This window comes from Onychostoma macrolepis, chromosome 23, assembly GCF_012432095.1.
Source record: "Onychostoma macrolepis isolate SWU-2019 chromosome 23, ASM1243209v1, whole genome shotgun sequence".
Lineage (NCBI taxonomy): Eukaryota > Metazoa > Chordata > Actinopteri > Cypriniformes > Cyprinidae > Onychostoma > Onychostoma macrolepis.
The window spans coordinates 7,091,531-7,106,003 of NC_081177.1; the positions used below are offsets into that span (position 1 = coordinate 7,091,531).

A 14,473-nucleotide genomic window follows, 5' to 3' on the forward strand; every position below is an offset into this window, starting at 1 on the left:
CTCGACGCTCACGCAGGTTGCCAGACTAAGTGCATGCAATAGGAACGAGTGCATTTGAATGAAAGGTGACGAGCCTTACACTGTAAATTGATGAGCTGATTTATCCGTCTTTTAATATTCCTCTGGTCATAGAGCTTTTTAGATAAATGCAGAGGATTTTTAATTCGGGTTGAATCTGTGATTACTGAGCCAGTTAGTTTGGCTGCATTAGGGGCCGTTCACACGAAATGCATTTTTCCATTCCAATGCGCTACTTTTCCATAGTTTTTCTTTGTAAACACACGCTAGACGGACGTGTATTAGCAACGTTCACCTCTCACATCTTTTGCAGCATCTCACACATTTTTATTTGCATTTTTAATTCGCTGTGTCAAGTTTCAACTAAGAATTTCAACTTTAACATACAGTGCCGCTCATCAATGTCAGTACCAAAACAGTGGACCAATCAGAACATCCTGGAGGCGGGGCAAGCATTGCAAGCTTTTGTTTACAGTAGCAATTTGGCATTGCAACTGTTTTATTTGAAGGCAATGTGACGGAGGAGACATTCTGCACTGTGCTTTTTTAAAAAAAACATTCCCGAGTGCTGCATCTTGCGTTTTTAGATGCAAAGACACATTCTGTGTGAATGGTACCATATGCTGTGTTTTCCACCAACTGGCAACCCATGGTGTCGAAATACTATTGGGTAAACTGGCAGTGGGTGGAATCACACAGGCCAAAACAAAAACAGACATTCCGACACGGAACACACATTTCAAAGTAGAATAACTGGCGGTAACATTGTCTATCAGAGAAACAAGTATGTGAACTTGAGCTTTATTTCTTAAATATCTGCAGATATATTATACTATTTTTTGTACAGTCAAAAAATGACATATAGCACCTTTACCAAAATCTACTTTATTAAAGACATGCAGTGAAACATAAGCGATTTATTTTTGCAGCTAACCTTATAGGAATATTTCACCCAAAAATGAAAATTCTGTCAATAATTACTCACCCTCATGTCATTACAAACCTGTAAGACCTTCGTTCATCTTTAGAACACAAATTAAGATATTTTCTGATGAAATCCGAGAGCTTTCTGGCCTAAATATTGCAGTATGTTTTTGCACAAAAACTGGTCCAGTGGTTGAACAAATTATAACTTTCCACCCTTATTTTCACTTTCTGTGAAAAAAAAAAAAAAAAACTCTTGCAGAAACAAAGTAAACACCCACTTCTGTGATTGGCTATCTTCATCACACCGTATCCACGCCCCCTCTTTTACAGCATGCCATGTGTTTTGATACTCGAGATGGCAAGCGCTGTGATAGAGCCGTATATATTTGAGCCTGAGGCAGAAGAAACTGAACAATGCAACATAACCACAACAATTGCAACAGTCTGTCTCAGCGTGGTAATCGCTTTTGCTTGCTTAATTTTGGGTTTAAAAGTACTATTATTACTTGTCATTTTACAAAAGGCGCTGCATGTGCGTGGGTATGTACTGATTGTATTATCAACACTCAAACAATGACACACTTGGTGTCTCCATAGTGTTAAATTCTGGTTTGACGTTTATTACAAACACTCTGTAAAATTACAAATAAATGTACTTACCTGCATTGTCACTAAGGACAAAACAGCCTATTGTAAAATGTGAAGAACAAACGAAAACTTTATATTTCCGTTGCTCAGGCACATCATTTAAAAATAAACTTCAGCCATGCATTTCTAATGCTTGGCTCTTTAGGAAAGCTATGCAGAGTTTTTGGAGGTGCAGTTTCTTTACACCCACTGACATAAAAACATCTGAGTTTGATGATCTTGCGCAACATCTTTATACAACATCAATATCGCTTTTGTGATTGATGGACAGACATGAGCTTTTCAGAACGCATCTTCACGCATTACATGAAGTCACGATTCTCCTGTTTTCAAATCTGGGCATTTCATACAGGTAGAAAATATAATAATATTTTAAACTGCAGTTAGTTTTGAGTTCTGAAACTTGCAGTATTGTAGAGTAACCTCTTATATATGTAAGTATCAAGAACATTTGGTTCTCCATTTCATGACCCCCTTAAGCAAAGGGTTATTTCTTCAAGAAGTTTGTTGGGCTGTGGTCCAGCAGAATCATTAGACACATGCACTCAGCTCATAACGTATCTGCCGTAGTGCAAGAATAAGGCTGAGTGATGTTTGAAAAAAGAACTCACAACAGCTCAGTCTTGTTGCTGCAGAATCGAGTACGGTCATCGCAGCGGTCAAGTGAATTTATAAGAGCTCTGCGGGATATGAAAAGACTCGGGCAACAGGAAGTGGTGTAATTCTGAAAAGTCAACATGATTTTAAATCATCAAAAATGATCATGAAACCTAAAAACATAATGTTTTCACTCTAAAACAATTTAAAGGAATTTGGTTTCCTGTTGCATTCTGCAAAAGTTTTTATTAATTTTTATTCCTTAAACATTTTCTAATCACTTCTGTTGACTATATTCTACTGTTTTTGAAAGACTAGTTACTATTCAATACTATTAACTGTATTCTATTTACTAAATGAAAATGGATAAAGTTTTCTTTTGTATTCTGTATTATTTTCAACATTCTATACGACTTGCAAGTGGAAGTTGATGACTGAATTCAACAGTATTTTATTATTTAATTTATTCTATTTTCAAGATCATGAATATTGACTAGATTCTCTTCTATTTTCAAGGCTTCAGCACAAAAGAATGATATTTTTAAATGTGCTAGAAATATTAAATATTGAGTTTTTATAAAATATTTTGTCCATTAAAATGTTATTTTCTTTACAAAAAAAAAAAGCTTAATATGTATTTATTTTAAATGTACTCACACACACACACACACTACACTATAAGCTACCATTCAAAAGTGTTAATGATACTTTTAATACTAATACTAATTTATACTTTTATTTAAACAGAATGCATTAATTTGATCAAAAGAGAGTAAAGAAACTGTTCATGTTACAAAAGATTTCAAATAAATGCTGTTCTTTTGAACTTTCTATTCATCAAATAATCCTGAAAATTCAGCTTTGCAATTATAGGAATAAATTACATTTCAATTTTTAAAAATAAATAAATAAATAAATAAATATATATATATATATATATATATATATATATATATTTCACAATATTACTGTTTTTAATGTTCTTATATTTTCTTTTCTTTTGAATCAAATGAACGCGGCCTTGGTGAGACAAAAACATTAAAAATTGATAAAAACTTTTAACAAAACTTAGCAAACAACCTTCATCCTTATCCCCACAGATTCATAAACACACTTTTGCTGTGAAATGATGACATGGGCAAAATATTTTTGATTGGTTTGTGTTTTCAGCATATTCTGACTCGTGCTTTCAAGACTAATATGTCATTTTTGCAAATTCATCTATGTTCCCTAGCTAGATAAAATTATCTTGGTCACAAATCAGCAGAATCATTAGACACATGCACTCAGCTCATAACGTATCTGCCGTAGTGCAAGAATAAGGCTGAGTGATGTTTGAAAAAGAACTCACAACAGCTCAGTCTTGTTGCTGCAGAATCGAGTACGGTCATCGCAGCGGTCAAGTGAATTTATAAGAGCTCTGCGGGATATGAAAAGACTCGGGCAACAGGAAGTGGTGTAATTCTGAAAAGTCAACATGATTTTAAATCATCAAAAATGATCATGAAACCTAAAAACATAATGTTTTCACTCTAAAACAATTTAAAGGAATTTGGTTTCCTGTTGCATTCTGCAAAAGTTTTTATTAATTTTTATTCCTTAAACATTTTCTAATCACTTCTGTTGACTATATTCTACTGTTTTTGAAAGACTAGTTACTATTCAATACTATTAACTGTATTCTATTTACTAAATGAAAATGGATAAAGTTTTCTTTTGTATTCTGTATTATTTTCAACATTCTATACGACTTGCAAGTGGAAGTTGATGACTGAATTCAACAGTATTTTATTATTTAATTTATTCTATTTTCAAGATCATGAATATTGACTAGATTCTCTTCTATTTTTTCAAGGCTTCAGCACAAAAGAATGATATTTTTAAATGTGCTAGAAATATTAAATATTGAGTTTTTATAAAATATTTTGTCCATTAAAATGTTATTTTCTTTACAAAAAAAAAAAGCTTAATATGTATTTATTTTAAATGTACTCACACACACACACACACACTACACTATAAGCTACCATTCAAAAGTGTTAATGATACTTTTTAATACTAATACTAATTTATACTTTTATTTAAACAGAATGCATTAATTTGATCAAAAGAGAGTAAAGAAACTGTTCATGTTACAAAAGATTTCAAATAAATGCTGTTCTTTTGAACTTTCTATTCATCAAATAATCCTGAAAATTCAGCTTTGCAATTATAGGAATAAATTACATTTCAATTTTTAAAAATAAATAAATAAATAAATAAATATATATATATATATATATATATATATATATATATTTCACAATATTACTGTTTTTAATGTTCTTATATTTTCTTTTCTTTTTGAATCAAATGAACGCGGCCTTGGTGAGACAAAAACATTAAAAATTGATAAAAACTTTTAACAAAACTTAGCAAACAACCTTCATCCTTATCCCCACAGATTCATAAACACACTTTTGCTGTGAAATGATGACATGGGCAAAATATTTTTGATTGGTTTGTGTTTTTCAGCATATTCTGACTCGTGCTTTCAAGACTAATATGTCATTTTTGCAAATTCATCTATGTTCCCTAGCTAGATAAAATTATCTTGGTCACAAATCAGCAGGATCAGCAACAACGGTGTAGAATACATCACAGAAAACCTAAGATTAAAGTTTGCAAGGCATATGTACAATAAATGGATGTACAATAAATGTACAATATTCATTGGCATGTAAGAACAAGTGACAGTTCCATCTACTGTAATATCTGTCTGACCCATCAGAAGCAGTCAGATCTGTATTCTGCTAAAGTTGTGAATGAAACTCAGGGCAGGACAGCAGTGTGAGGTGTAGGATGTTCAGTGTAATTCCTTTTAATTCACTCCAGTTTTACCTAATTACCTTACTGGCATGAAAGTTGCTCAATATTGCCAAAGCAAAGTGATGTTTGCTCTGAGTGATCTGTTCCTGTCTCTGGCTCTTTCGGCAGGTATCGTGCGCACAGCGGTCCCTGATATGGACAGGGAAGCTCAGGCACAGTACCAGGTGGTGCTCCAGGCAAGAGACATGGGTGGCCATCAAGGGGGTCTGACAGGGACCACCACTCTCACTGTGCACCTCAGTGACGTCAATGACAACCCGCCCCGCTTCACTCAAAGTGAGTCACACATCCAGCCCTGCTCCAGAACACATCAAAACCCAGTCTAATCTAGTCTGTCTACTCTAGTTTACTGTTCATTCTGTGGAACGTATTTTTTTTTTCTGTTGTAATCTATTTTTGTAATCTGCTGTACTTTATTACACTGCTTATTTTTCATCTAATCTGTTCCAGTCTAGTCTACTGAGCTTTGTTTTATTCTAGCTATATAGTCTGTAGTCTTGTCTGGTCTAGTCTAGTCCAGGTTACTCTGTTATTTTCTAGTCTAGTCTATCTACTTTACTATTCTATGAAGGATCATCTATTCCTCTATTCTATTCTATTGTGTTATGTTCCGTTCTATTCTCTATTTAATTTTATTTTATTGTAGTCTGTTCTAGTCTAGTCTACTGAGCTTTGTTTTATTCTAGTTGTCTAATCTGGACAGATTTAGTCTAGTCCAGTTTAGTGTACTCTGTTATGTTCTAGTTATCTAATCTATTTTATTCTGTTCTGTTCTATTCTGTTATGTTCTGCTCTGTGAAAGATGATATCTAATCTAGTCTACTCCACTATTCTAATCTATTATATTCTATTGCATTCTATTGCATTCTAGTCTATTCCATTATATTCTATGTAGTATTCTATCTAATCTAGTCTACTATTCTATTCTGCTTTACTTTATTACTCTATTTAATTGTATTGTAATCTGTTCTAGTCTACTGAGCTTTGTTTTATTCTAGTTGTCTAATCTAAGCAGGTTTAGTCTAGTCCAGTTTAGTGTACTCTTTTATGTTCTAGTCTAGTTTATCTCTAATCTACAAAATTTTGTTTTATTCTAGTTGTCTAATCTATTCTATTCTGTTCTGTTCTATTCTGTTATGTTCTGCTCTGTGAAGGATGATATCTAATCTAGTCTACTCCACTATTCTATTCTTTTCTATTCTATTCCATTCCATTCTATTCTATTGCATTCTATTCTATGTAGTATTATATCTAATCTAGTCTACTATTCTATTCTGCTTTACTTTATTACTCTATTTAATTGTATTGTAATCTGTTCTAGTCTAGTCTACTGAGCTTTGTTTTATTCTAGTTGTCTAATCTAAGCAGGTTTAGTCTAGTCCAGTTTAGTGTACTCTTTTATGTTCTAGTCTAGTTTATCTCTAATCTACTTAGTTTTACTATTCTGTTCTGTTCTATTCTATGAATGACCATATCTACTCTTGTCTACTCCACTCCTATTATATTCTGTTCTATTCTATTCTATTCTATTCTATTCTATTCTATTCTATTCTATTCTATTCTATGAAGGATAATATATAATCTAGTCTATTCCACTCCACTATTCCATTCTTTCTGTTTAGTTGTGCTTTAATCTGCTTTACTTTATTACTCTATTTAATTTTATTGTAATCTGTTCTTGTCTAGTCTACTGAGCTTTGTTTTATTCTAGTTGTTTTATCTGGGCACATTTATTGTAGTCCAGTTTAGTGTACTCTGTTATGTTCTAGTCTAGTTTATCTCTAATCTAATTAGTTTTACTATTCTATTCTGTTCCATTCTATTCTAATCTATGAAGGATCATATCTACTCTAGTCTACGCCATTATTCTATTCTGTTCTGTTCTGTTCTGTTCTATTCTATTCTATGAAGGATCATATCTATTCTAGTCTACACCACACCACTTTTCTATTCTATTCTATTCTATTCTAGTCTAGTCTAGACTAATGTATTCTAGTGTTCGTTGTTTTGCTGTTTTGTCTGTTCTAGTATAGTCTACTCTAATCTATTTATTCAATTGTATCATCTCATTTAATCTGCCCTAGCCTGACCTGTTCTATTCTACTACACTGCACTATTTTATTCTAGTTTTTTTCTAGTATACTTGTTCTATTCTAATGAGCTAATCTGGTCTGGTCTAGTCTAGTCCAGTCTACTCTGTCTGTTCTAGTCTAGTCTAGTCTACTTCAATTTCTTCTATTCTATTTTAGTACATCACACTGTTTATTCTCTAGTCTGGTGTACATAACTTTGTTATTTTCTAGTCATCTAATCTGTTTTAGTTAAAGGGGTCATATAATGGTACATGCACTTTTACAAGTTGTTTGAACTGAAATGTGTGTTGGCAGTGTGTGTACACAACCACCCTATAATGATAAAAATCCACCCAGTGTTTTTTTTTTAATCTACTAAAATCTTTACCCCTTTCTCAAATCGAGCATCACACGGACCGCTCCCACGATAGTTTGATTGACAGTAGCATTTTAGCACAGACTGCACTGGTGTCTTACCTCAGACCCCGCCCTGAGTGAGCTGTCATCAGTCCGCCATTGTTTCACCGCCGGAGCAGATGTAGACAAGAATGGCTCCTAAGCGATTGAGGTGTTTTGTTGTTGGATGTAATAATGAACATAGCAGTAGTCATTTACTCCCTTCATCTGAGCCGCAGAAGAGGATTAGGTTTTGTTCTGAAGGGAATGCGCCCTCGATCTACCTAAATGCATCTATGTTCGCGCGAATCATTCGTGATCCAGCTTCACCTACAGAAGAAGTGAGTACAAGGTTTTTTAAATTAATCTTTGCAAATCGCCTTTTCTAATAATGTGCTAATTAGCAAGTTTCACAATGAATGCGGCTAAAGTAAACAGTCCCTCAGAGAGCGGCTCGGAAGAGAGGGGCGGAGTCAGCAGAGCTCATTAACATTTAAAGGAGAATGACACCGTACGGCTTGCTCTGACAAGAGCTGTTTTTGACAGGGTAAAAAAGGTGTTTTTACACTACCAATGAGAAATTTTAACCAAACTATGTTACAGACATTTCATTAAGACTCTAAAGAATAATATTAACTTGTGGAAAATGGGCATTATATGACCCCTTTAACTAAAACTAGGTTAGTATCATTAATTGGCATAAAGCTTAAAAGAACATGAAACATAAATATTAAATGAAAAAAAAATTGAATGTTGCCTTGGCAACTAACTGAAATAAAATTAAAGTACTAAAATTACTAAAAACTAAATCTAAAATAAATTGTAGCTAAATAGAAATATTTAAAATAAACAAACAAAACCCGAAAAATGACAAAAGCACATAACAAATTGACTAAAACTTAAACTAAAATTAAAATGAAAACTAAAAATATGAAAACTTATAATAATAATTATAACAGTGTGTAAATAATATAAACACTTTTACAGTCTAGCCTACTGTATTATTATCTGGTCTACTCATATTCTGGTCTTGTCTAGAGTTCTCTGTTTTGTTTCAGTCTTAGTCTAGTCTAGTCTCATTTATTTTCCATGAGCTCTCTTTCAGAGCATATAAACTCTAAATTCAATAGCTATTTTGTTGTGAAGATCAAAGAGTCGCAGTGTGGGCTCTTTATATCACCGTCAGCATACACGCTGTCCATTAGTTGCTCTAATGACACGCAGTGCACTGTTTGCTAACATCACAAGTGCTGTTTCCACGTCCACGGTCAGAGTAAGCAGCATGAAGAGAAGAGATGTGGGCGTTCAGGTTTGTGTGTGACATGATGTAACCTTTTGAAATGGATTCATGCTTTATTTCTCTTCTACTTTAAATCACTCTGTCCTATTTTCCTGACTGCACTTCTGTCCGCTTTTTAGCCGCAGCGAGCTTATTACACGTACTATTCATGCTGCGGATGCCGTCTTATTGCAGTAATTGATTGACAGCTCAAAGACGCGAGTGGTGGTTTGGAGACTGTGGGCGTGATGTCAGAAGATGACACATGAGGGACCGACTTGCGTATGCAGTATTATATTCTGTGTGATTGGGATGCGATCTTATCAGTCGCACACTAGAGTCATGACGTACACAATTACTTAGCTGCATAAATTCAATCGCCAGTCTGAACTGTTCGAAATGAATTATTTCCCTAGAAATGTGTAATAACGTTAGCTGAATATTACGGCGTATCATATTTGTTGGGCTTCAATTATAGATTCACTTGTGTTCATTGACTCTCTGAATCAATCTCTCTAATCACAAGCGCTCCAACCAACTGTTGTTTGTTTCTCTCACAAAGAACACTATACAATTTTTTGCTTTTTTATTTAGGATTTCCCTGAAAACGCTGTTGTACAAGCTGCACTGTTTTTATTCTAGTCTGCTTAACTTTGTTTGATTCTACTCATCTAATCTGGTCTAGTTTAATCCAGTCCAGTGCAGTTTTGTTGTATTATATAAAACAATGAAATTAAACTGAAATAAAAGAAAAGCTGTGATTTCTTTTCTTATATAAAAAACTTCATAAAGTTTGTAATATATGTAATAAAGTTTTAGTGTGGCAAATATCAAGTAAAAATCATAAAGTAATAACTTCATTAAAACCCATTCCTGCCCAACCAATATCAAATATTAAAATATTAAAACAGGGCATGACACACTTGGTCGTGCTTAAAAATTAGCCTAAAAGCAGTTTCAAATGGCTAATTAAAAATTGGATAATGGAAAAAAGAACCAGAGCATTAAATTGAAATATTTTTTTCCCTTTTTTCTTCATTTTAATTAAAAGCAGCAGTATGGGTCACTCCAAGTTAATTTTTTTATTTTTTTTATTCTTGTTCAGTTCTTAGGGTTCCCTTAGCACTTATAACAGGACACACTTCTATTTTGATTCTCTTACTGATCCTCTACACAACACTAGGGTCAGTCAGAGGGTCAGTTGCTTGGACCACTTTCTTACTTATACTTTGTTGTGTGTATGTGTATAGGTAACCTATATATAACGGAACATTATTTATCACTAAATAAATAACAAATTTTAGGTTAAATAGTAATAAATAAGCCTATAAAACTACAATAGACATTACTGACAAAAAAATGATACTTGATTCAGAATGATTCAAACCGGTAAAAAGTATTTTTAACTGTTCATTAAAAGAAACGCTCTAATACAACATTAGTCACCCTCTGTGTTTTTGCTTCACTAAAAAGAACTGATTTATAAGATTTGTTCTTTAGGGGATCGGATTACCTTGGTCGCACTGCCACTGTGTTTGATTCACTATAAAGAACCAAGTCATGATAAATTCGTAAAGTATGTATTTGATTCACCAAAAAGAACCGGCATAATTAAGTTATAACTACTTTGTTAAAGGGGTCATATAATGGTACATGCACTTTTACAAGTTGATTGTACTGAAATGTGTGTTAGCAGTGCCTGTACACAATTAAATGATATCATCATTAAATGATAAAAATCCATCCAGTGTTTTTTTTTTAATCTCCTTATTTGTTTTACCCTGTCTCAAATCAAGCCGTTCGACCGTGTGACGTCACACGGTCGGACACCCCTCCCACGATGGTTGATTGACAGCAGTGTTTCAACACAGACCCGCCCTTGCTCGTGAGCGAGCTGTCAATCATAGTCCGCGCGTCATTGTTGATATACGCTGGAGCTGTCTATGAGCAGAATGGCATCTAAGCGATTGTGGTGTTCTGTTCTCGGGTGCAATAATGAACACAGCAGTCATTTTGATGTTCCTAAGTCCGAACCGCTGAAGACACAGTGGCTGAGTTTTGCTTTTGAAGGGAATATTCCCCACGAGCAATGTCAATGTTTTCATGTTTGCGCGAATCATTTTTCACCAGACTGCTTTATAAATGAAGGTCAGTATAAAGCTGGTTTTGCTAAGAAGCTGCTCCTGAAAAAAGAATCGGTACCAACTATTTGTGTTCCTGCTGAACCTCCAGAAGAAGTGAGTGTAACGTTTAATTAACCTTTATATTAATCTTTATATTAATCTTTGCAAATCGCTAGCACGCTTCACGATGTATGTAGATAACGTTACGCATCACTGACAAGCCTACATTTACCAAATTTATTTTTCATGACCATTAGCTGTAACATCAATCTGTCAATGAACTAACGTATCAGTAAACACATAGCGTTCGTATCTCACTACTCTACCTGACAGTACACACAAAAATAGATAAAAGTGACATTACGTTAACCAACCATTCAGAAACGTCCCGTTCGAGCCTTAATTGTCGAACTTCTTCGGGGCCGTCATCCTGTTCCGGGTCCGACTCCGGTTCGAATTGATACGGTTGCACAGTATCCTCAGAGACTCCCGCTGCCATTCTTCAAAATATACCCTCAACTGTTGTCAAGGCAACACTCCACGTGTGTTGTGTCAAAAACGCCCCACAGAACAGAGGGGCGGGGCGAGCAAAGCTCATTAGCATTTAAAAACACACGCACTAAAACGGTGTGCTGAAAACAGAGCTGTAAAATGAGTGTTTTCTTACAATACTAATGAGAATTTTTAATTAAAGTATATTACAAACTTTCAATTTAGACCCTAAAGAATCATATTAGCTTGTACAAAAATGGCATTATATGACCCCTTTAATATTTTGAGTTCTACGCTTTGTTTAATATTTAAGTTTAATTTTAATTTACATTCAGTCATTTAGCAGACACTTTTATCCAAAGCGACTTAATTTGACTGACTTGATTTGTCTAGTTGAGTGCCAAGGTGGATCCTGATCCTTTTGCTTTACCAAAAAAATGTGGTGACATAATCAAAATAATGTTAATGCACCCGTAAAATAAAGTATTTATCCTAGGGTGAAAGTACTACATCAGTGACAGCCTTAAGTTCAGTCATATGAAAATAAAACAAACTAGATATTACCTTCAAAAGTAATGTTTTTGTAATGTCTATTGATATTTTCTGCCACAATAATATCTTAAATTACCTTCATTTGTGAATTCTTCTAAGAAAATGTAGATATATGCATTTAATTGCAATTAATTTGAATTTCATGTAATTTATTCACTTAAATGTGATTGTTTGACAGCTTTTTATGAGACACCCACTCTCTAATTGCTGTTTTTAGACATTGCACAAGAGAGAATTAATCAGTTATAATGTCACACAGTGATATATAATGGCACAAGGGATAGAGAGCATACTAGCATGCTATTTCTGGCACATACAGTATGGCATAAATTTATGGTATTCTGAATTTCCAGCCGATGTGCTCATTTGCACATTTAAGAGCCACATGATCACAGAAATGCTGGTTCAAATACGACCCGCATGTTCATTTTTAATGCGGTGTTAAGTAAAATGGTGTCTTCCAGAATCCCTGGCAGACTGCCACCTGTTATTTGACACACATTTAACCTACCTACACTACTGTTCAAAAGTGTGGGGTCAATAGAAGAAGAAATTTAGGGCCAGTTTTACTAACAGCTTGCGCCAGCGCAAACCGTCTTTTGGCAGTAAAATTGTACACTGTTAGACATTTCTGTAATTTCCACAGTTATTTACTGTATATCACCCAGTGTAATACTGCAAATTCCCTTTACAGTAAATAACTGTAATACCCTTTGCATCATGGGAATTTTCTGTGACGTCAGACCCGACATACAGAGACTTACTGTATTTTTTTAAATTGCTGTATACTACTGTAACGGTCTCTTTGGCGCCATTATACTGAGATCGTTTTATTTTCATCATTTCTTACATTTGGATTGAAACAATTTGCCACAATTCTTTGTGAGGATGAATCCAGAGGACACAACATAATGCACTGCAAAACGTCCTAAGACAGGAGAAATGGTGAAGATGCACTGTTCCAGCATTGGAAGACTGTATTTTTAAGTGTTATACATGCAATGTTTTAAATAAAGAATTTGATATTTTGTAATTATTGTGTCTGTTTTAATTGAATGCCAGTAGTACCTATGTAGAGTAAAAATAAAATGAATTCTATATAAAAATGATAAAATCTAATGAAATCTATATTAAAATTAATGAATTACAGTAGTATACTGATAAATCAAATACAGTTTGCTACTGTAAATCTTAATTACAGTAACTTACTGGCAAAAACCCTTTGAAATGTCTAACAGTGTACTGTCAGGTTTTACTGAAGACGTGCAGTGAAGAATTAGCGCTGAAAAGGCGTGGACACAGTTATTTTTGTGCCTGACCTTGTTGAATATGCATTTCCAGGAGTTTCCCTCTCAGACACAAAATTTATGGGAGAAGAGACTTCAAATGAATCATGCAACGCGTTTTACTAATGTTTGCGCTCGTCAAATTACTGGTATTTGCGTCATTATTTAGTGCCCAAAAAAAGCATGTCTTAAATTATTTTGCGCTTGAAATGGCTGCAATAATTGTTGCTAGGAGGAGGCACCGCAGAGATGAGAGAGCACGTGGTAGAAGGGAGGGGATTTTTTTTCCACATGTAATTTATTTGGAATGCAAGAAGAACACGAACATATCGTTTTCCAAGCCATGTTATTTTTAATTTGCTATAGGAGAAATAAAAGACGACTTGGAACCCTCAACTAGGAGTCACGCAATACCAGGTCTCTCAAAACGTCTTGCAACTTCTACCATGTTTTGGCCTCCAGTTCTTTTCAACGTACTATGGCTTATTTCTTTCTTTATTTGTGACTGCTCTAATTTGCACTGCGCTTGGTATATTGCGTTGGTCGATATGTAAATGAGATGTTGCGTCTGTGTTCTTTAATTTGCACATTGTTAGTAAATCACCCGCAGAAATTTCCCCTCCCATCGGCACTCTTTTGGATATGTGCTCTCGCGCTAATTTGCCCTGTTTAGTAAAACTGGCCCTAAAACTTTTATCAAGCAAGGATGCATTAAATTGATCAAAAGTGACAGTAAAAACATTTATAATGTAATATTTCTATTTCAAATGAATGCTGTTCTTTTTAAACCTAAAATACATATATATATATATATATATAATTAATATTAATATTAATAATATTGATATTAAAGAAATATTAAGCAGTGAGTGTTTAATAATAATACTAAAATATGTTTCTTGAACATCAAATCAGCATATTAGAATGATTTCTGAAGGATCGCGTGACAATAAATTTGAAAACATTTTTTAATATATTTAGTTTTAATATATTTAAATATATTTGACTTCAAAAAATATTTCACAATATTACTGTTTTTACTGTATTTTGGATCAAATAAATGCAGGCTTGGTGAGCATAAGAGACCTCTTCTAAAAAACTTTAAAAAACTCAAACTTAATTTAACTAGCATATAGCCTGCCTGTGCATGTCCATACGCTCTAAAAAATACTGGGTTAAATACAACCCACTGCTGGGTGAAATATGGACGAACCC

General features: G+C 33.9%; 1 protein-coding gene across 5 annotated transcripts in view; it reads left to right on the plus strand.

The window, feature by feature from the left end:
• LOC131532386 (cadherin-11) overlaps positions 1-14,473 on the plus strand; it is a 104,912-nt gene that overhangs the window by 57,801 nt on the left and 32,638 nt on the right. For all 5 annotated transcript variants that reach the window (XM_058763989.1, XM_058763987.1, XM_058763988.1 and 2 more), the window contains one exon: positions 5,167-5,334. In XM_058763989.1, coding sequence (XP_058619972.1) covers positions 5,167-5,334 — 168 coding nt within the window. The remainder of the gene's footprint in view (positions 1-5,166; positions 5,335-14,473) is intronic.